General features: G+C 36.8%; 1 protein-coding gene and 1 pseudogene across 1 annotated transcript; both read right to left on the reverse strand.

The window, feature by feature from the left end:
- Positions 1–5,173: 5,173 nt before the first annotated feature.
- LOC107730702 (protein Dr1) lies at positions 5,174–8,245 on the reverse strand. The gene is made up of 4 exons (XM_016541581.1): positions 8,101–8,245; positions 7,623–7,997; positions 6,530–6,693; positions 5,174–6,368 (listed from the first exon to the last, which is right to left on the reverse strand). The coding sequence occupies exons 2-4, from the start codon at positions 7,840–7,842 to the stop codon at positions 6,222–6,224; spliced, it is 531 nt and encodes a 176-aa protein (XP_016397067.1). The 5' UTR covers positions 7,843–7,997; positions 8,101–8,245; the 3' UTR covers positions 5,174–6,221.
- A 6,792-nt stretch (positions 8,246–15,037) lies between these two features.
- Positions 15,038–20,871, reverse strand: LOC107730695 (retinol dehydrogenase 8-like; annotated as a pseudogene).
- Positions 20,872–21,030: the final 159 nt, after the last annotated feature.

Here is a 21,030-nt window from a genome sequence, read left to right on the forward strand (position 1 = left end):
TTAATGTTTTTAAAGTGCCACAAAGCCACAGTGTTTACATTTATCAGTATGTCAACCACTGAATGGATTACTTATAGTAATAGTTATAAAATGACACACTTGACCTTTAAACGTCAATGACTTCAAAACAAAGAAACAAATCAGCCGTAACACAAATCAATCTATGGAGAAAGTAATACCTCTGGAGTTGCTGTGATCAACAGAGCAAGGCAACATAATGATGAGAATAACAGCTGATTAGAGATCAGACCAAGTATCCACAGGCCAGTGGCAGAATGTGTCACATCCTTGTACAGGGTGTGTTTATAAAAGAGAAAGAAACCATGTTTATCACAACACATTTATTGCCTTGTGTGGGTTAATCATATATTGATAAAAGAATGATGGTCATATAAATATATGGTAAAACTGAGATTCAGTGCCAACAGGCTAAAATAAGCAATAAACTTTCACTGACAGCTCTCCTTTGGAGACTGATAGGCAAGAATTCGGCCCATACCAATGTTCATGCTAACATATCAGAAAGGTTGCATCATGCGAGCAGTTCTGAGTGGAATTTTAGTGAAGAAGCATTGGAAGGACACAGACATGTAGAAGACATCAGGAATCACATATTAAAGTATGATGACAAGGAATTAAATAGTTTTAAAAGCTTGAGGTTTCAAGGTTTTATTGTCAGATAGACAGATGAAGATGGGAGAACAAATAAAATCTCAGACAGACCATATTAGATCACTCACCTATAAGAAACCATAAGAAACCAGTTCGGACTCAAAGACCTCATAAGAAACCACATCAGATCACAAGTTTCTCTGCATTGTTAGCATGTTTCTAATTGTTAACATTTTTAGCAAGTGTTGTCAGTCAATGTTAGTATTTTACTTGGAGCTGTTAGCATGATTTAACATTTTGCTAGACGTAGCTAACATGTTTTAAGCTTGTTTAGCTTGTTGCTAGAACATTAGTAGCATGTTTTAACATGTTGTTAATGTGTTTCCACGTTGGCAAAATGATTTAACATGTTTTATTACACTGCCAGCATGTTGTTAGCATGTTTTCAAACATTGTTAATATTGCTGCATCCAAATTCGCACACCATCCATCCTAAATAGTAATCTAATTAGAATCAGTGTGTCTCGGAGTCTTTTGGTTTGGCTTATATTGCCCACAATCCATTGCAAGCTGGTCAAGGAATCGGTAGAACTACAAACACAAATAAAAAGTGTTTCAAAAACAGCAAACATGGCGGATATGCGAGGTCGAGAAATGGGTTTGAGTAATAATCAACATCTAACCTGATAAAAAAATATTTAATGTTATCTGCAGTATATTTCATCTGCAACAACACTGTAAACTTTTATAAAGATATGTTTGGTCATTAACTTTCAAATGCATCATTATGCAAACACACGAGGAAAGTTTTTGGCATGAATATGATATGCGACTGGCGATATCTATCTATCTATCTATCTATCTACAGTCGGTATAGAAAATAATCATTTTATTTGAGTTGCTTAGCAGCCTCAAGTGAAGACAGACACAGTTTTTGTTTTATCCAGCTGTATTTACACAACTTATAACATCCAAGTGAAAGATATAATACCAACATGTAAGAAAAAAAAAACAAAAAAAACAAATACTGAGTTGGAAAAAGGATCACACCCTTGTTTCAGTATTTCGTTGAACCACCTTTTGCTTCAATTACAGACTTTAGTCTGTAGGGATATGTCTCTAACTTTGTCTCATCTGCCTCAGAATCTTCAAGGTGTGTTTTGGCAAAGCTCAGTCGTGACTGCATGTGGCCTTTCTTGAGGAGTGGCTTTTTTCTTGCAACCCTCCCATACAAGCCACATTTGTGGAGAATTTGTGTATATTTGAATATTGTTGTCACATGCACACAAAGACCACTCTTTGTCATAAATTCCTGCAACTGCTTCAGAGTTGCTGTAGGCCTCTTGGTGGCTTCTCTGACTAGTTTCCTCCTGGCTTTTTTATCCAGTTTGGAGCGACATCCTGATCCAGGGAGGGTCTGTGTTGTACCAAATACCTTCCACTTAATTTTTAGGAGAGAGGTGATTCTTTTTTTCCCCAATTTTTTATTTTTCCTATTTCTTTCGGACATGTTGGTGTTATAATTTGAGTAAATACAGCTGAATAAAACAAAAACTGTGTCTGTCTTCATTTCAGGCTGCAAAGCAACAAAATGTGATTATTTTAAAGGGGGGTGATTCTTTTCTATACCCACTCTGTCTATCTATCTATCTATCCATCCATCTATAATTTTACAATATAAATACAAACAATCAAAATAAATAACTTACCAAAAAAGATTGCTTAAGTTACATGTCATGTGACTAATAACCAACATCAGAAAACCTTGCAAATGTGTTGTTAAATTATTGAAATATTAACTTAAAATCTCAAGGGAAACTTAATTTAAATTAATTAAGTTTTAAGTCTAAGCAAGGGGTTCGGCGGGCAAAAAAGTATGAGAACCCCTGATCTACTGACGTCAGAGAGACAGAAAGGGATGTAAAGAGCAGAAACTTCATTCATTATCTATCAATCCACAGTAAATATTTTAAATGTATTGATATTTGGTCGATATTTAATATATATTGGCCTAATTAGTTAATTAATCTTTAAGAATATCTTGAATATCCATTGCAGAGCAATCAGATTACGTAAAGAGGGAAAGCCAATGGCAAACCTTGCAACATGTGTGGATCTGAAACTGGACCAAACTGGTAAATCCACATTCATAGGTTAACTCTCGCCATTCCACACATGACTCTGGCCTGACAGTATGTAGTATTCGGACTGTAATTATCTAAATTAATGTAGAATACAAAATTATTATTCATGGTGCTGTTTAAGTCTTTACCAAGAAGGTCTTTGATACCTGGAGAAAGGTATCTGTTAAAATAGCTTTTCAAATTGTGTACAACTGTGACCAGCCAAATCTTGACCCCTTGTACAACCAGGCAACATTGACTCGTAACACACCACCAGGGTGTGTCAATGGTATGAGTTTGGGGCGGGACTATATGTTTGTCCAATCAACGAGAGATTGGTGGAGTGTTCAGGAAACTTGTTTGAGGTGATTACTTTCAAAATTCTATATTGGAGCCACTAATGGCACCCTTCTTTAAAGTGATAGTTCACCACAAAATGAAAAGTTTGTAATTTACTCAACCTCGCATTGTTCCAAACCTGTATTGTACACAAATCAATGTTGTCTTGGACCCCAGTGACTTTCACTGTACACTCTAAAAAATGCTGGGTCAAAACAACCCAATAGCTGGGTTTGTCCCTTTTTAACCCAGCGCTGGGTTATATTTAACCCAGCATTTTTTAAAGTGTATGGACAAAAACAGTTATTCAAAATATATTATTTTGTGTTCCACAAAAGACAGGAAGTAATAAGGTTTGGAAAAACATAAGGGTGAGTAAATAATGTACAATAAAAAAGGGGGGTGAACTACACCTGTACATTTTATTTTCATGAGCTATAAATCCAATCAGAAAGGCCAACAAATGAATTAAGCATGGAAGGCTGGTAAAGATTTAAGACCCACTGCTGACAAGACACTTCACGGGATCAACAGCCTAGAAACATCCATGCAACCATTGTTTCAAATGGTATGTAAATACAACATTATATTAATATCTTGTAGCAAACTTTAAATAAATAAAATATGGCACTGAAAGAACAGACTCAGATTTCTACACCATTTCCTTTTTTTTGTTGTTATGCGAATACCCAGGGTACCTATTCAAGTCTAACCTGAAATGTACTGCCTGCATTTAACAGATCAATGTGCAAAGCCCTTTACAGTAAGTTTACATATCTGGTTCATGTCAGTCGATGAATGAATGTCAGTCAATGAATGAATGAGTGTGTTCTGGCTTTCTTCAGGATGACATGAACTATGTTGTTGAACTTCCTGTGATATGTCACACCTTGATTTGTTATTGCAGAACATTGGTGATCAATAACTCATCATTCTTTCCAAAGCATAAAGAACAGAATAAAACTAGTAGTTCCCATACATGAATAATGTCTTCATATTACCAGATATAATCTGTCTAAAGGTGACAGCTATATCTCAGCTGATCTTAAACCATTCAAGCTGGAAACACATTCATGTCAAATAAACAAATGTACCACAAATCTTAACAGCCATTGTAATAATTTTCTGATGGTTGAACATGAGCTTCTGGTTACAGCAACTATCAAACAAGAGACAGATAATATTGACTAAAGCCTGATCAAAACAATATAGAACACAAATCAGTCGTGCAACAGTGTTTATAAACATTTACACGATTACTTACCTCTGAACAGAATATCACTAAATGAGAGTGATGCAGTACACATACAAACGCATTTAAACATTCTGTAAACATGCGGTCAGTTTGACACTTACCGTATCTCGGCTCAGTAGGTTTAGTGGTGAGGAAAAAAAACGGGAATAGAAGAACAACCTTGGTGTAATACTGCCAAACCAGACCGATCTGTCGATGGCAATTCTTCACAAGTATATAAAGTTCGCCTGTAACAACTGTCACCTCATAAACTTATTGTTATTCTTGACTTGAATGCTCTGCAAAACTCTCTGTGTTTATTTAATACAGCCAAACTCAGAAACCGATCGACCTTTCACTTCTGTACGCGTAAATAAGGCGGAATGGTGGGAACGGTGGCGGACGGGAGCGCAACAGTTTCTCTACACGTCCACAGCGGGAATTCTACTACGGCAGAGGCAAAGCTTATGAATATTAATTAGGTCATACTGAGGTTGCCTGGTAACCTTCCGGTAGCGTCCAGTCACGTAACCTGAGAATATTCAAGAGCAAATGATTCAGCAAATCGCTCTGGGCTACTGGGAGAATGTCAGTTTGCGTCATTCATATTAATATTTCAAGCCTTAGCCATAGTAGGACTTTCGTCTCCATTACGGCTACAGGAGCGCCATCTGTCGACGCACCATAACAAAATCACCACCCTGCTCAAAGACACTATTTCCATTTTCTGAGTTAGTTATTTGTGTTGTCATTTAAAAACTTTCTGGCAATTACCATCATGAACACTTTATTTAGAACATTTGAAATAAATTTCTCTTTTTACATTTTTTCATTAACAAAAAAAAAAACAGAACAGAACACAGGCTGTCTATAAAACGGGTCGACTTTATTGCTTAGAGAATACAGCTTACAGCTTTTGCAAAGGCATGTGAATACGCTTCTCAACTACGCCTTACCAGTCATCACAAGATATGAATTAACCACACATTCACAACTGCACTTTTACACATTGCACCTGGAAAAAAATCTGCTATCAAAACATTGTACAAAGTGAGAGTTGCAGAGCGTTCAGTGCGATATGCACCAACGTGTTCACGTCATACAGAGCACAAATACCATGAGCAGATTTCCAAAGCCTATCTGGTGACTGAATTTTCATAGTTTTTCTATCTTTGGTACTATGAGACAGATTATTATTCTGCACATGTAAATCTTTTCCTTAGAATACTGTTCTGAACACAGGGCAGGTAAAAGTCTATCTACACAATCTTTATCTTCACTTGAACTAAAATGAACCAAAAAGCAACATCCTACATTACAAATCACATTCTCTTATCTCACTCAGCAGAACAAAGAGAAATACAGAAGCGGGGATGAACAGCTGTAAAAATCACTTTCCAAAAAATGTTCCCCAAATGGGTCTCTTTAAACTATTTTACAAATACAAATATAAGAGAAATACGCAAATCGCCTAAAACAGGACGCGATTCAAAACACCGGCTCCTGAATTTAACCAATGATAATTAACACGATGCACCTCATGTCACTGCCACAGCACATGACTTAACATTCTTCCCACACACATACGGTGAAACTTATGGCAACTGCCTTCAATTAAATCAGGAACAAATCAGAAAGAAAAGAGTAATTTTCGAAAGCTAATAATTCTAGTTAACAAGTGAATCGAGGCAAACATAGCAACAAATCACAGGAGAACACCCATGATTGCTCCTAAACCGTCAGTATGAATTTATACTGGTGATCTGGGATTTAAAAGTTTATATAGAAGAAAACACTGCAGAGGTCCCTCTCTGCTAAGGTTACAGAGGACAGAGAATGTGTTCAAGACCGTACATGTCTGTAAATATATATATTTGTCAATCTATCTGTGTGCTTGGAAAGCCAGCCAGGAGTCACATGTCATCCTCTTCATCTTCATCCTGGGAAGATCCGGCCTGCTGAGCGGAACTGGCTGAAGCTGCCGCTAACTGTGCCTGCTGGGCGGCCTGCTGCATCTGTAACCACTCCTGCTGTGCTAACTCAGCCTGCTGCTGCCGTGCCTGTAAGACAGCAGAATTGATCAGAAGAGCCACTTGAAAACACAGCGTTCATGTTGTTACACAATACAAGGCACAAATTAGAAAGCCACAGAGCGCAAAGCTGATTCCATCCATTTCATAAATAGTTCCAACATGCTTTTAAAGCTCTTCCAGGATTTTACCTTGGCAAATAATTCCTGCTGTTGACGGAGAAGCTCTTCCTCAGGTATGCCAAGGTTCTCTAGTCGAGAGCTGGCCTTCCTCCGTTTAAGTGCTACGGTTTTACACTCTTGCAGAACGTCTTTTACTTCTGCGATATATGACCCAAAACCTAGACTTTCAAGCGCTGAGGGGAGGGGAAAAAAAACATTCACTGTTACATATATCTGTTGGAAATTAAATGTACAACCAGTGACAACAAGAAATCATCATCTTCATACTGTAAACCTTTATTGTGACTGTTACACAATCGCATCTATCCTCGGTGTAGTTTAAAGCCATACTGAATGCTAAAATACTGAATTAATCTTTAGACTAATCTGAATTAATCTGTATATTAATACAATCCAAGACCTTAGCTGTCACCTAAAATGTTGTAGGTTCAAACCCACAAAGGGACATCAGTGCAATCCCCACTATGGATTTGATAAACATATTTAAAGGGATAGCTCAAAAATTACATTATCTTATTTTGTGTTCCACAGAAGAATGAAAAGCATACAGGTTTGGAGCAAGTCAAACCATTTTCATTTTTAGGTCAACTCCACTTTAAACCAATCTAAGCCAGTTTAAGGTGGTCCCCCAGACTGGCTAAGCTGATCTTCAGCAAGTCTTCAAGACTGAGCAGCTGAAAAGTGCCCAAAATCCCTTTAAAATCAGTCAAACGACTAGCCAGACCAGGGGACAAATGCAGTCTTAACATATGTTTATGTCTATGTTTTTGAAATTGGCCCCAGTCTGGAAGAGCAGCTAAGACCAGCAGACCAGTTTAGGCTGGTTTAAGATCATGAATTATATGGAAAATGAGCCAATGAGTGAACGGTGACCGAGGCTGCTAGTCCCTATCACTCAGGCAAACATCTCATTTTGTGCTCATCTGAAGCAAGAAATATGGGGCTTGGAACAACATGAGTGAGCAAATGAAAGAACGTTTATTTAAACTACCCTTTAACTCAAGCTTACTGAGCAAGCTTTGAATAAAAACCCTCCATCATTCATCCTATTGATTAATTAGCTGTTAGTGATCTCACAATCATCAAGAAGCGACATCCTCACCGTTTATAACATGTTCTGGGGATATAGTCTTCTTCTCCGATTTATTGCAGATCTCGTTGGCCTCTGATGAGACGAGGTGAATGAACTCTGTGCAGCAGTTCACCACCAGCTCTCTGGCATCGTTCGCTACTCGCACATTGGGAAGCGTTTCTTTAATCATTTTATTGATCGCCGCCCTCGGGATCGTCAGGTCATCGTCGTTGCCCGATGAAGAGGCCATGAGGGATGAGCTGCCGAGACGCTTCAGTGTTTGAAGGGGACCGAAACCAGGCGAGGAAGTTCAATGGGTTGTTAATGATGAAACACCCACAGAGGCGGCTTTGTGTGGAGATTCAAATGGTGTGGTTGGCTTTCTTATAGCAGATCACTAAAACACTGTCAGAGAGAATGCATGCTTTTGAATATAGTTTTGAATTCAAATTCAGGGAAAGAGGGTGAGTGTTTGACCAAATGAAGGGAGGATGAGAGGAGTCGGTACCTTTCGGTTGATCAGTTTACGCTGACTCTCCACATCCACACATCAGTGCTGCTGTTCCTGTGCGCGTTTATAATCATGATTCAACTCCGAGCGTTCATTCTCAAGCTGCCTGGATAAACTAACAGACGCCGCCAGCGTTCGGCCAAAGCCCTCGAAATCTTTCAAACCATTAAACATTGTATTGTGTTGTGTATACCCCTGACATTTTGTATTGAAAAAGTACAAAACTGAAATTGCAAGCACAAGATTAGGGAAAGTTACGTGATTACATAGTTGGGGGTCCAAGCAGCCAGTTGCTTGAGCCTTGTGTTTGTTATGGTTTTCTTTTCTTCCTTCTCGCTTTTTTACGGTATATGCATATATTATGCATATTACTATACATTAATACAATTATGTGACATAATATTATATTATAATTAGTAAACACAGACAACAGGTGATACACTTTAGGTCACTGAGGATGCTATATCAACCTAAGTGCTTAGCTGTGTGATTAGGATGTTAACTTGATACTTTTGTTTTGATGTTTTTATTTGGTAGAAGCCCTCCATGTCTTAAAATAGAAATAGGCTAGAACAATTGATCAGAATTGGTGAAAAACTTGAAACTAATCTTGTTTAGATTACAAAATTCGGTTGATCAGTGATCTGATTGGGACTAATTATCACAATGTCACAATATATGGTAACATGCCCAGTACTATTCAACTATATACAAGCACATCACGTGAGTGAGTGGGAGTGTGTCAACCGGAAAGAGAGGCACAGCATCGACATCCAATTGTGTGCGACACTGACCTCATCATCATGAACTGTGTCCTGAAGTGCCTGGGACTGTCCATGCATGTATCCTGAGGGAGAGCACTGTATACAGAGAGTTCCAGTCTGATCAGGATAATCCTGTTTTTTTGGATCAAAGGTACCCCAAACCTACAAAAAGTTTTGAACAACACCTACTGACAATTAAACCATGTTTGGATGACTGGATCTAATCCTATTTCTGAATGTTTCTTTTGAACAACATTTTCAAGAATTGATCTAAACCGATAGCTGAAAATCTGATCAGAACAACTGGGCTAATAAGATCATTTCTACTGTTATTTAAAGATCATCATGACAATTGATGCCCGAATGCAATGCCCTTTTTGAGAGAACTGGCCACAAGGTGGTGCTATAACAAGTGATTTTATATTTTTGTATGTAATGCAGAAGCTTTATTCAAACCTTTTCTTTTTTCCCTCTGAATACTCAAGTGCTTGTAATCTAATGGCAACATGTTTCACTGCTGCCTATAAAACTTTCCATTTAGAAAAAAAAAAAAAACTATTTTCGAGTGAAGAAAATGAACTTTAGCCCTCTGATGCATTGTGGTCACTACAGTGGACATATATTTGGAAGACATGTTGAACCATTTAGATGTAGCCTCATGTCCCAACCACCAACTGGCGAACCCCCAAAGCGTTGTCTACGATTCCATTTAATTGTCTTTTTATCTATTTTTTTGTTTTGAGATATTGCATAATATATTCAAAATGGCGGCAGGAAAAGGGTATGCACCATGTACCTCGGGAATAAGTGTCAATTACTTTTATTCTCAGAAAACCAGACAGGTACAAAAAATATATTTTTCTGTTAAATATGATGTCAGAAATAGATGCATCCAGATTTTAACAATATTTTTCTTGTACATTTTTTTCTGTGACAGAAAATATATCTGTCCACTACAGTAGGCCCTCAAAATATAATATATTGACAAAATATGTTTTGGCACGATTTTTCACTTGTTTAAAAGTAAAAACAAACATGTAAAAAATATATTACTTTGTGATTTAATAATTCATGCGTCAGAGGGTTAGACCAGACTTCAGTTTTCTAGAACAGTTGAGCAGAAAACACACAATAGTGGAAAATGTGTAGAAATTATTTGTGCTTTGCACATACACTACCGCTCAAAAGTTTGGGATCAGTAAGACTTGTAATGTTTTTTAAAGTAGTCTCTTATGCTCATCAAGGCTGCATTTATTTGAACAAAAATAAAGAAAAAAACAGCAATCTTGCAAAATGTTATTACAATATAAAATAATGGTTTCTAGTTTTATTAAAATTATAAATTATATTATAATTTACACTTGAATGGTTTTATTGAACAGAAATATTAAATAGTCTTCAGATTTAAAGCTGAATTTCCATCAGCCATTACTCCAGTATATAGTGTCACATGATCCTTCAGAAATAATTCTAATATGCTGATTTATTATCAGTGCTGGAAACTGTTGTGCTGCTTAATGTTTTTTTTGGAACCTGATACTTTTTTCAGGATTCTTTGATGAATAAAAAGTTCAAAAGTTAGCATAAGAGACTTCTTTAAAAACATTACAAGTCTTACTGATCCCAAACTTTTGAGCGTATATATTCAGAAAACAAAGTAGAATTTAAGGTTGTGTTTGTATATATCTAGTTTAATTGCTTTTATGTGCACACAAAACTCTGAGTATCTTTGAAACAATTTTGATGGCTGACCAACTTTGGCAAATCCAGTGAATATTTCATCCTTGAAAGCGCTCAGTGTATCAACATTGTACCTTGTTAGCACTAGCTAACACCCATTTACCCTAACTGCCACAAATAAAAACTGCCAATAAGATTACTAGATGGAAAAATGCTTTTTGATTTTGTGTGTAATATACACCAGAGAGTTAGTGAACAGACTGTGCATGGTCCATGAGCATGGCGTCTGAGTAAGAGTAAGCGTTTGGATGGATAGCTTCAGCATTTAGCCCCTTCTAGTATATCCCTTAAAGGGTGGATTTGGTTTGCAGTAGTTTTGTCAGAGTGGTTTGTTCCTCTGCCAGACGAATTTGTACTTCTGTTCTTTAAGTTTCTCATTTAAGAAGTGACTTATAGTCATCATCATCATCATCATCATCCTCAATGATGTTTAGTGAAGAACACTTCAAGCTTCTTTTCTGAGCTCCTGTGGCACTGACTACTGGCTCTACCAGTGAGGTTAACCTTCTTGCTCAATAACATTGCTTACATCTTTACAGTTGTGGTTTCACCATCTCCAAAAACACTTTAAAGGGGTCATATGATGCTACATGCACTTTCAGTAAGAGTAAGCGTTTGGATGGATAGCTTCAGCATTTAGCCCCTTCTAGTATATCCCTTAAAGGGTGGATTTGGTTTGCAGTAGTTTTGTCAGAGTGGTTTGTTCCTCTGCCAGACGAATTTGTACTTCTGCTCTTTAAGTTTCTCATTTAAGAAGTGACTTATAGTCATCATCATCATCATCATCCTCAATGATGTTTAGTGAAGAACACTTCAAGCTTCTTTTCTGAGCTCCTGTGGCACTGACTACTGGCTCTACCAGTGAGGTTAACCTTCTTGCTCAATAACATTGCTTACATCTTTACAGTTGTGGTTTCACCATCTCCAAAAACACTTTAAACGGGTCATATGATGCTACATGCACTTTCACAAGTTGTTTGAACTGAAATGTGTGTTGGCAGTGTGTGTACACAACCATCCTAAAATGATAAAAATCCACCCAGTGTTTTTTTTTTAATCTGCTCAAATCTTTACCCCTTTCTCAAATCGAGCCGATCTCAGATGCCTGTCTGTGTGACATCACAAAAACAGGCCCCTCCCACGATAGTTTGATTCGACATCTGAGCCGCTGAAGACGCAGTGGATTACATTTGTTTTTGAAGACAATGCGCCCCCAATCTACATAAATGCGTCTATGTTCGTGCGAATCATTCCTGATCCAGCCTCATCTAAAGAAGAAGTGAGTGTAAGGTTTGCTGAGTAGACTATGTTATTGTGCTGGTATTTTGACAGGTTTAGGACAGCCGTGGACAGCTGACTCCCAAAGATTTTGATATTCTTCATATTCTGTGAGGTGGTTCGTTTGCAGCAATAACAGAAATTAACTTATAATCAAAAAATAGGTTTAAATTTGTAACTTTTATAAGGCCATTTTTTTCTAACCTTATTAAATGTTTGCATCTTTTGTGTCAAATTCGTACATTTAATCAGTAAAATCAAATTAAATCAGTATCAACAAAATTTGTGTTTGCAATGCAGAGGTGGCACAGAATCTGCATCTGAAGTGGCATTTAGATGCATTTACACAGACTGTTTAATGCAGGACACGAAGGGGGGGGTATACTTTAAATATAAACCCAAAATCGCCAGTAGGTGGCGGCAAATCACTGCAAGTGAGTCATTCATTCAACCGATTCTTTCAAACGGTACTGTTGTGTGTGTTGCTCAAGACGCCAATTTCACCAAATAGTTCTACCTTGGCTTTGTGTGAAACTATTTTCGTTGTCGAAATACAGCAAAAACAAGAACTGTTGTGTCTAAAATGTAAGTCACTTAACTTCTTGTTTATTGAGCTGTTCGTCAAATCAGTATTAGCCTACATTTGCAATCGTGCTGATATTTGGAGAAAAACGTCATTCTTCGTGTGATATTAACAAGGCCTATAGCCAATCAGATAATATAAGAGTCATATAAAAGTAATACCGGCATATTTGCCCCCTTATCTTGAATTTTGGGGGAATTCTAAATGTATTTTAATAGACTAAATCACACAGTGAACGTGTGCTTACGCAGTAATCTAACCTACATTGTATGTGTATGCATGCACACTCTGGGTGTGCATATATAGGCCTACTCGATAATGTCAAATCGCATATCGTTTAAACAACAATTACGATATTATCGTAGATGACGATATATATCGCACACCCCTGCTTGGAACTGTATGCAATTAGATCTGTATCTATTAGATGATTACACTTAAAGATGACCAAAAGAAAGAGAAACAAGATTAGATGAACAGTTAATAAATTCAGATGTCTTCAGCTTATGGGTGGAAAATTAGACTAAGGAAACAATTAGCACAGGTAACATCAGAACTATTATATGAACATTTTGCAAACTTTTAGCTAACTCTGTGATTTATAATGAAAGATTGTACAATGTTTTGTATTATGCAGATTTGCTTTATTCATATATAATGAAATAGTCTTAAACAGAACTGGAAAAACAGGTCAGTTGTCCTTAGAGGTATTGCAGGAATCAAGGCTATTGTGTCATATAAATCCTGAACTCACGGTTGATTAACTTGTAGAAAGTGTGCGATTACTGGTTCTAGAAACACAGTCTAGCATTAAGGCTGGAATACACAACAACTTTTGCCCAGATTTTTGCCCTGATTTTTTCAGTCTGGACACACTGATGCTAGATGCTGAAAGTCAGAGTCAGCCGAAGTTTTCAGCATTTAATGTTGACAGATTTTGCCGAAAACTGCATAGTGTATGATGGGCACAAAATATGATTCCACCCAGCTGGAGGATATCAAACATGTCTGATATATTTCTTTGAGAACACAGATTGTTTTTATTTGTCTAGTATGTTCTAGTAATGAGGCACACTTGAAAATCAGGTAATAATGCTCAGTTATTTAGTGTATGATGCCCAGTTTTTTTCTGTGTAACCATTTACAAGTCAAAAAGTGTATGATGCCTGGTGTTTTAAAACTCAGACTTAACAGTGAACACAAATACATTCTCAACAGAGCGACGAATCCAAGAAAAAAACACCATGGAAACAAATGCTATAAGAAGAAGCTCATATCGCTACCTACTGGCTGTTATGCAGTCTATTTTTTAAACATATTCTTTTTCTTTTTCCTCTTTCTCGGGAGGCTGCTGTACTTCAGTGATGCAGAATTGATGGTAAATAAAATAAATGATATTATGAGTTGCAAAGATATTATAGCTGTATTATGGCCAGGGGTGTCCCATCCTGCTCCTGAAGGGCTACCATCCAGCAGAGTTTAGCCAGAGATATTTATTTTATTTTGAGGAGATACCAACCTCCGCATCTCTACCATTGGGAAAAGAATAACAGTCGACTTGGATCACATTATCTCAGGGGTCTCCAACCCTGCTCCCGGAGAGCTACCATCCTGCAGAGTTCAACTCAAACCCCAATCAAACACACCTGAACCAGCTAATCAAGGTGTTCAGGGTTATTTGATAATTCAAGTTCCCTTGAACACAGTGACCATAGTTGCTTTTGGGAAATGCTCCCCATGACAGTAACTCTCCAAGAGCAGTGTTGGAGATCCCTGCATTATTACCTAGACATCATCAAATTGATGACAGAGTTGTACGACAGTCAGTCACTGTTTGCGGATACTATAGAAATAAAAATAGTCTGTTGCAAAATAGTGACTTCAGCTTCTAAAAAATAGATAAATTCAAATGAATATTTATTGGTAGCCTTAATATTTTGAATATTTGCCAATTGGTTGTCGATTCATCAAGTAATAAGCTGTTTCCTCACAAAAGCAGTTTATTCAGCATATGAAAGCCTTTCCTCCACTGACATCCTTTAAGAAACAGCCTCGTCTCCTCCCCAATGTAACATAACGCCACACTTTTTTTAGTTAACCTTGGAGGCTCACCTTAAAGCTGGTTTAGCTTCAGCCCCAATTAAACACACCTGAACCAGCTCATGAAGGTCCCCATGATCACTAGAAATTTCTAGGCAGATGTGTTGGCACTAAATTCTGCAAGAAAGTAGCCCTAAAGGAGAAAGACTTTTTTTAGGTTTAGACAATTTAATTCTACATTGATTATATGGTGTGATGTACATTGGTGATGATGTGTTTGTCAGTTGTATTTTTAATTTATAAATTATATTATATATATATTAAGTATTATAGTGTTTTAAAGTATTATATTACTATTATTTTAAAGTATTTTAAGTTGCTGTATGGCTACATACAGTACATACCCTGAAAGCTACCTCAGTCTTTGGAACCGAATGTTGAGGGTGTCCATGTACTTTGGGTAAACTTACTCAGTTAAATTGCCTTACATGTTTTCTGGAATACCCCCAGATCTCCAGCAGAACATTCTTTAAGAAGCATTCTTGTCTTTACCCAAAGTGAAGCTCTTACGGCTTCTCCAGCGCAGGAGCTTGAGGAAATTGAGACTTGCACTGAACACCTTGTCATGTTCAAACACCATTTTGTAGAAGGTTTCAATGGGAAGGTCACCATTTGGATCCGCATATTTTAGGGTGGTCATGGGGGTGTACAGACTGTTAGTCTGATGCCGAAATGGTGGGTTCTCCATGGTAATCATTTTGAATGTGTGCTGGTTGTAAGAGAAGCAACATATGGACTGTTAGAAATTCAGAGAAAAAAACCAACAACTAAGCACTGGAAAGATGATGAATTAAATAAATGAAATGCTGCATGAAATGTTTTGGAAAATTTCTCAAGCCCCTGGGTTGTACCTCTGCAACATCCTCTGGAGTTTGTCCAAGACTCTGGAATATCTGGTTGTAATTCTTCAAGTAGATGTTGGTAAACATATCTGCTGTCACTTTATCAGCTTTGGAGAGGTCTATCTTCACGCCTTCCTCATACACCTTACTCTCAAACTCTGTGATGACGGGTCCTGGTTCAATGAGGCTGATACTGCACAGATGCAAATACAATATACATACAATTACAACTTAAATGTGGGTGTCAATGCTTTCAAAACACATTGAAAATCTTGAAATTACTGCTGCAATATATGATCATGAACAAGCAAACTGAGCTCTTTTAAACTTGTAAACTTTGAGTAGTTCTAGTCATAAAAAACTACCATAGGAAAGACGAGGCAATGTGGTTCATGTCCACTCTGTCTAGAGATTAATGTTCAAATGAATAAATGTAAACGTACTCCTGGGTAGTGGGGTATTTGGGACCATTCAATGCTTGGACCCCTACATATTAGTGTAATCACTTACTTCAGATTAAATCTCAGAGCTTAAACTGCCAGACTCTGTACAGAACCCTTCAACAGCAAACTTGTAAGCAGCATAAATGTCATTAAACAAAATACCTGTGTACATGAATACAACAGTGATTAGAGATGTTAAGCCCTGTTTGAATCCTCTCAGAGCTCTTTTAGTCATGGTTGTTAATCCTATAAGTATCTAAATTGGACCTCTCACCCACTGGTATAAGGAGCTCAAATGCGAATATCAGCTTAAGAGAACCAGGCATTAATAAAAGCTGGTTGTTGTCCATTTTAAACAACTCACCCTGAATCACCATCACACTGCTGATTACCACTATGTGGCCACTTTTTCTCTTCTTCATACCAGGCAGAATCTCCTTCAAGAGTCGCACAAGCCCAAAGAAGTTAGTGTCCATGACAGTTTTCATCTCATCAATGGTCTGACACTCAATGGGGCCAATCATTCCCATTCCAGCATTACTAACTGAAATACAGAGAACCCGAAGGGTAGTATCAAGAATGCTGATTCTTGGATAAATTAAGCAAATCATGAAAAGTTTTCATAAGCCTTGAATATTGTCCTTTTTTTTTTTTTTTTTACAGCTTTCTTATCTGCAACTTTAAAAGCATTTTGTATTTTTTGATTGTATCTCATAAACTATAGGGTTAAAATTAATCCGGCATGTTCAGTAGCTGACGTTTCATACTGTATATTGCTAAACCCCAGATAAACATTATTATGTTTACATAATTTCTCTAGCATCACATTATGCGTTCATCCAATTAATAACACTTATACCTCAAATATGCAAATAAGAATGTTAACGTTTAAGTTTAAGAATGTACAGTGTGAAATGCTAGTTTATTTATTTATTTATTATTAACCCCTGGTAAAGTATGAACGGTGTGAAACAATATAAACCTGGATTCCGTTAAGAGACATCGTTATTGGTTGCGAGGTAGTCGCATACTAACTATACGTTAAAATAAAGTACTGTTTGTGTGTACTTTATAACAAAGCATTAGGTTTGCTTGATTGTTTTGCACACAGCATTAAAACCCTCATCCGTCCCTCTGGTCAATTTGACCCGTATATTTTTTTCAAGAAAATTAAAAAAAAATCGTGTGTTGATCATACCGGTCCAAGATTTCTTTACTTTTGTCACACTTGAACCGGGAATACACACACAAAAAAATTGAGTGGATTCGAGGAGTTTAAATGGGTGCAATAAAAAAAGTAACAAAAGTGTCCCTAGCTGGTCATTTTGACCTGCATAGGAATTAATGGAATTTACGAGAAAACTGCATTTTTCATTACATTTGATTTTTTTTTATATATATACAAAATCTGAGACAATCCAGTGAAGATTTATACCCAAACGAAGGGCTGAGACTACAGAATATCTCCAATGCAGAAAAATGTCACATACACACACGCACACACACATGCACAAACACACACATGGTATAATATATATGTGTAGGTTATAATTCAGTTAGAATTATATATATTTTTTTTTTTACAAAATATGGATTTTGTAATGTTTCAACATATGTTTTAATCCATAAACAACCAAATTGAAGCTTTAAGATTATCTCATTTCTCATGTTTCACTTGTTTTGCTCAGTTAAAAATCTCCATAGGGTTCTATAGGCCCCTCTAGTGGCTGTAACCATAAAATGCAATTTTATGTAATTTTTCCCCACCAGATGGCATCAGACACTCAGTGACTCAATTCCAAGGCCATCTGTTGGTTTTTGATGAAACAGGACTGAAATTGTCTTTCTTTGTTTTTTTTGGTGAAATAATGTACAAAAACTGCTTATTTGCTTATACTTTCTTAAATATCTCCAGAATAAAAGGTAAATATAATAAAAATCACCAAAAAATAATAGAAAAACCTACATAAAAAATTAGAATTTTTTTTTTTGAAAAATCTTCCAATATAAGCTTTCTGGACCAAAAATAAAATTAGTGTCATTTTTGGCCTTCGGGTCATTTTGACCTGCGAGGGACACTTTTGTTATAGGTTCGGGAGGGACGGATGATGGTTTTAAACAGTCCTGAAACTTCCACTGTCACAACTCCGATATTAATAATGTAAATAAAATAAAATAAACAATTACACCTTTACAATTACATTTTCAGAAAGCACATACTTTGTGGTCAAAATGAGCCTAAAATGCAAAATAATAAGCCTGATTTGGAATGGTAAAGATCCATTTCCAAAAGCATAAACATAAAATAACTTGGAAAAATTAATTTGAAAAGTTGTAATTACTTTATTTTGATCTGTGTACTATTTGCAGTATAGTTACAATTTACTTTTCATAGTGTGATTTTTTGGTGAATTGTAGGCCTATTAATAAACTAAGGTAAATTTGACCCTTAAACCTCGTTGTAATTACTAATTATGATATTAATATATGGAAACCACAACAATTAAAAAACAAAAAAATACACAAATATATTGTCCCCTTTTTTAATTTGTAGATAATCACAAGTGAGATTTCACTGAACTAGGAAATGTCCCCGGTTTTCATTTCAGAAATCTGGTCACCTTAGTTTAGAATGAAGATAATCCGGGGTTAAGGGCAGTGTAAAATGTCCTGCGTGTTACGATTATGCCCGTCTCTGCCTTATATTATGGAGACCTGTACATGGTATGCGGGGAAAATAGATATTATGGCCACAAAGTTAAATCATTGCATTTGTGTTTTGATGTAAGAAATTAATCTAGGAAACCCTTACTGAGAATGTCAACTCTGCGCATGGGCAGGTTGTCCACACAGGCTTTGATAGAATTCTCATCACACACGTCGAGCTGCTTGATCTCCAGTGTTCTGCCCAATGTACGACCTGCTGCCTCCACCAGAGCTTCACTTTTGGCCAGGTTCCTCATGGTCGCATAAACTGCCAAAGCCAAAACATTTATCTTAACTTTCATTTGAACTAGTCTGCTGATAAGTGATTTCAACTAACAGATGGAGAACACAGTCATCATTTAAAGCTGCAGTCCGTAACTTTTTTTTGGTTACAAATGATCCGAAATCAATATTTGAGCAAGTACATAACCAGCCAGTGTTCAAAACTGTCGTCTTACTTTAGCCCGACTCACAACGGTTAGCTTAAAATAATGTTTTCTACTTTGAGTGGTATGGGTAGGTTTTTGCGGGAAATTCGAGCATGGCACTGCGTCATTACGTCACGTCTGTAAACATAAAGAAGTTGTCCTGGCTACTAGGCTATCGCATGTGAGGATCCTGCAGGTGGCCGATCGTTTATAGTCTTTTCTCACAGCAGCTGGAATAATTAAATGTAAAATTTTGATGGCGGATTGTAATCCAGAAAGAATTATGTGTTTATGAAACTTAAAGACAACCAGTTCGAAGGGAGCATAGTTTGCTTTTTGGGTTTAAAGAATTTCTTAATATGAAATTCGAATGGTATGACAATTACAGATTAAACTGTACAGAAATTGAAATCTACACGCTAATACACATTATACTCGAAGTCACGCAATGCTGATGTTTTTAACATTAATAATTTAAGAATAAAGTATAACAATAATAATAGTTTGCACGGTTTGATGTGATATGAGCTAACCGATCTTTAGATTAAATCACCATTGGTAGCGCGATTTATTATGCTTTTTTCCTCAATTGGTCAGAACAAACGTGGCAGACTTGTTACTTGTTCAGATGACAATATCCGGTGAAAATTCTTATTTGAGTCATTATATTCAAAGACGTAGGCTAGAATCAGTGATTGCGAAGAACAGTAAATATCCACACCGGTGCGGTGACTGACTGCCACACATACTCTTCAGAACATTAGATTTATCCGAGCTGGAGCCGTGCCGGCGCACAACCCAGGCAAGTAAGATAATGCCGCACAGAGCTGCAATTGCAGGTTTTGAAACAGAGATGGCGACAAAGAGGCAAAACTTACGGACTGCAGCTTTAATGACTAATGGATTAAAGCTACTCAGCTACTTACTTTGAGCAAATCTACAAGCAATGAAAAAAGATTTGAAAATGCATTTTTTGTAAAAGTAGTGCAGTTGCAGTCAGCGTCCAGCAACACTGAATATTTCCCTTCTTTCACATTCCCTTCTGTCATCATCCATGTGCACATTCGCATTTGTCCTTTTCAAATAAACCATTTTGGGACATGCCTGTGTTGACAGCACTGATGATGGGACAATGTACAGTCAGAGTATAAAATGTGTCAGTGTGTTTCACTTAAATGTAGACCTATCTAATTTAGCACACTAATTAGTGTCACAACTGTCCCAGGGCACTGTAGCATGGGGTAACAAAAGAACTTATTGTCTTCAACCAATAATTGTGGAAAATAGGAATCTATCTAGGTTTTTGGACATTTTGTTGATAAACAGAATATAGCATCTTTTGAAAAAAAAATCAGTTTATTCTATTTTTATAGTACAACAAAAAGCAAACATTTTACAGCAGTACTTGGTTTACCCCACCATTATACAACTATAGATAACTTATGGGCCTTACCCATAAACCTCTTCTTCTCATCTTTGGCAAGACGAACAGCAAGTGCCAATCCAATGCCAGAAGAACAACCAGTGATCAGTACAACCTTCTGATTCATGGCTGCTTTCTCTGATGATACGGTGAGACGAAGAACAAGAAGTAAATGAAGACTAAGGAGAACTGGAAAGAAGATAAAGCTTGAGAGATGAGTTACTGTAAAACACTTGCTAATCCAAAGCATAAAGACTCAGCAGAATGATGCACGTGTCACTACAGTCTAGACATGTGGTGGGCAATATGTAACATTACGACTGCTGGGACACAAGGTCTATACACCACTGTGATCTAAAAGAAATATCTGATAAAACACAACATCGTATACATATCATTCAAAAGGTTGTTTTTCTTTTCAAAAAAGTTTGTGCCATCAAAAAATACAGTAATATTGTGAAATATCATTCTGATGTGCTGATTTGGTGATTAAGTAACATTTCTATTATTATCACAGCTGAAAACAGTTGTGGAGATTGATAGTTTTGTCAAAACACGATCATTCTTTTTTTTCCAGGATTCTTTGATGAATAGGAAGTTAAAGAACAGCATTTACAGCA

Source organism: Sinocyclocheilus rhinocerous, unplaced genomic scaffold (assembly GCF_001515625.1).
Source record: "Sinocyclocheilus rhinocerous isolate Xijiao unplaced genomic scaffold, SAMN03320098_v1.1 scaffold1179, whole genome shotgun sequence".
In the NCBI taxonomy this organism is placed as follows: Eukaryota; Metazoa; Chordata; class Actinopteri; order Cypriniformes; family Cyprinidae; genus Sinocyclocheilus; species Sinocyclocheilus rhinocerous.

What these genes read in the sequence shown, in the direction of transcription:
- LOC107730702 (XM_016541581.1), bottom strand. Translation starts at nt 7,842, where the DNA reads ATGGCCTCTTCATCGGGCAACGACGATGACCTGACGATCCCGAGGGCG. An exon ending in CCCAGAACATGTTATAAACG is followed by an intron (nt 6,694 to 7,622) that starts GTGAGGATGTCG and finishes CCCTCCCCTCAG; the next exon opens with CGCTTGAAAGTCTAGGTTTT. An exon ending in AGCAGGAATTATTTGCCAAG is followed by an intron (nt 6,369 to 6,529) that starts GTAAAATCCTGG and finishes GCTGTCTTACAG; the next exon opens with GCACGGCAGCAGCAGGCTGA.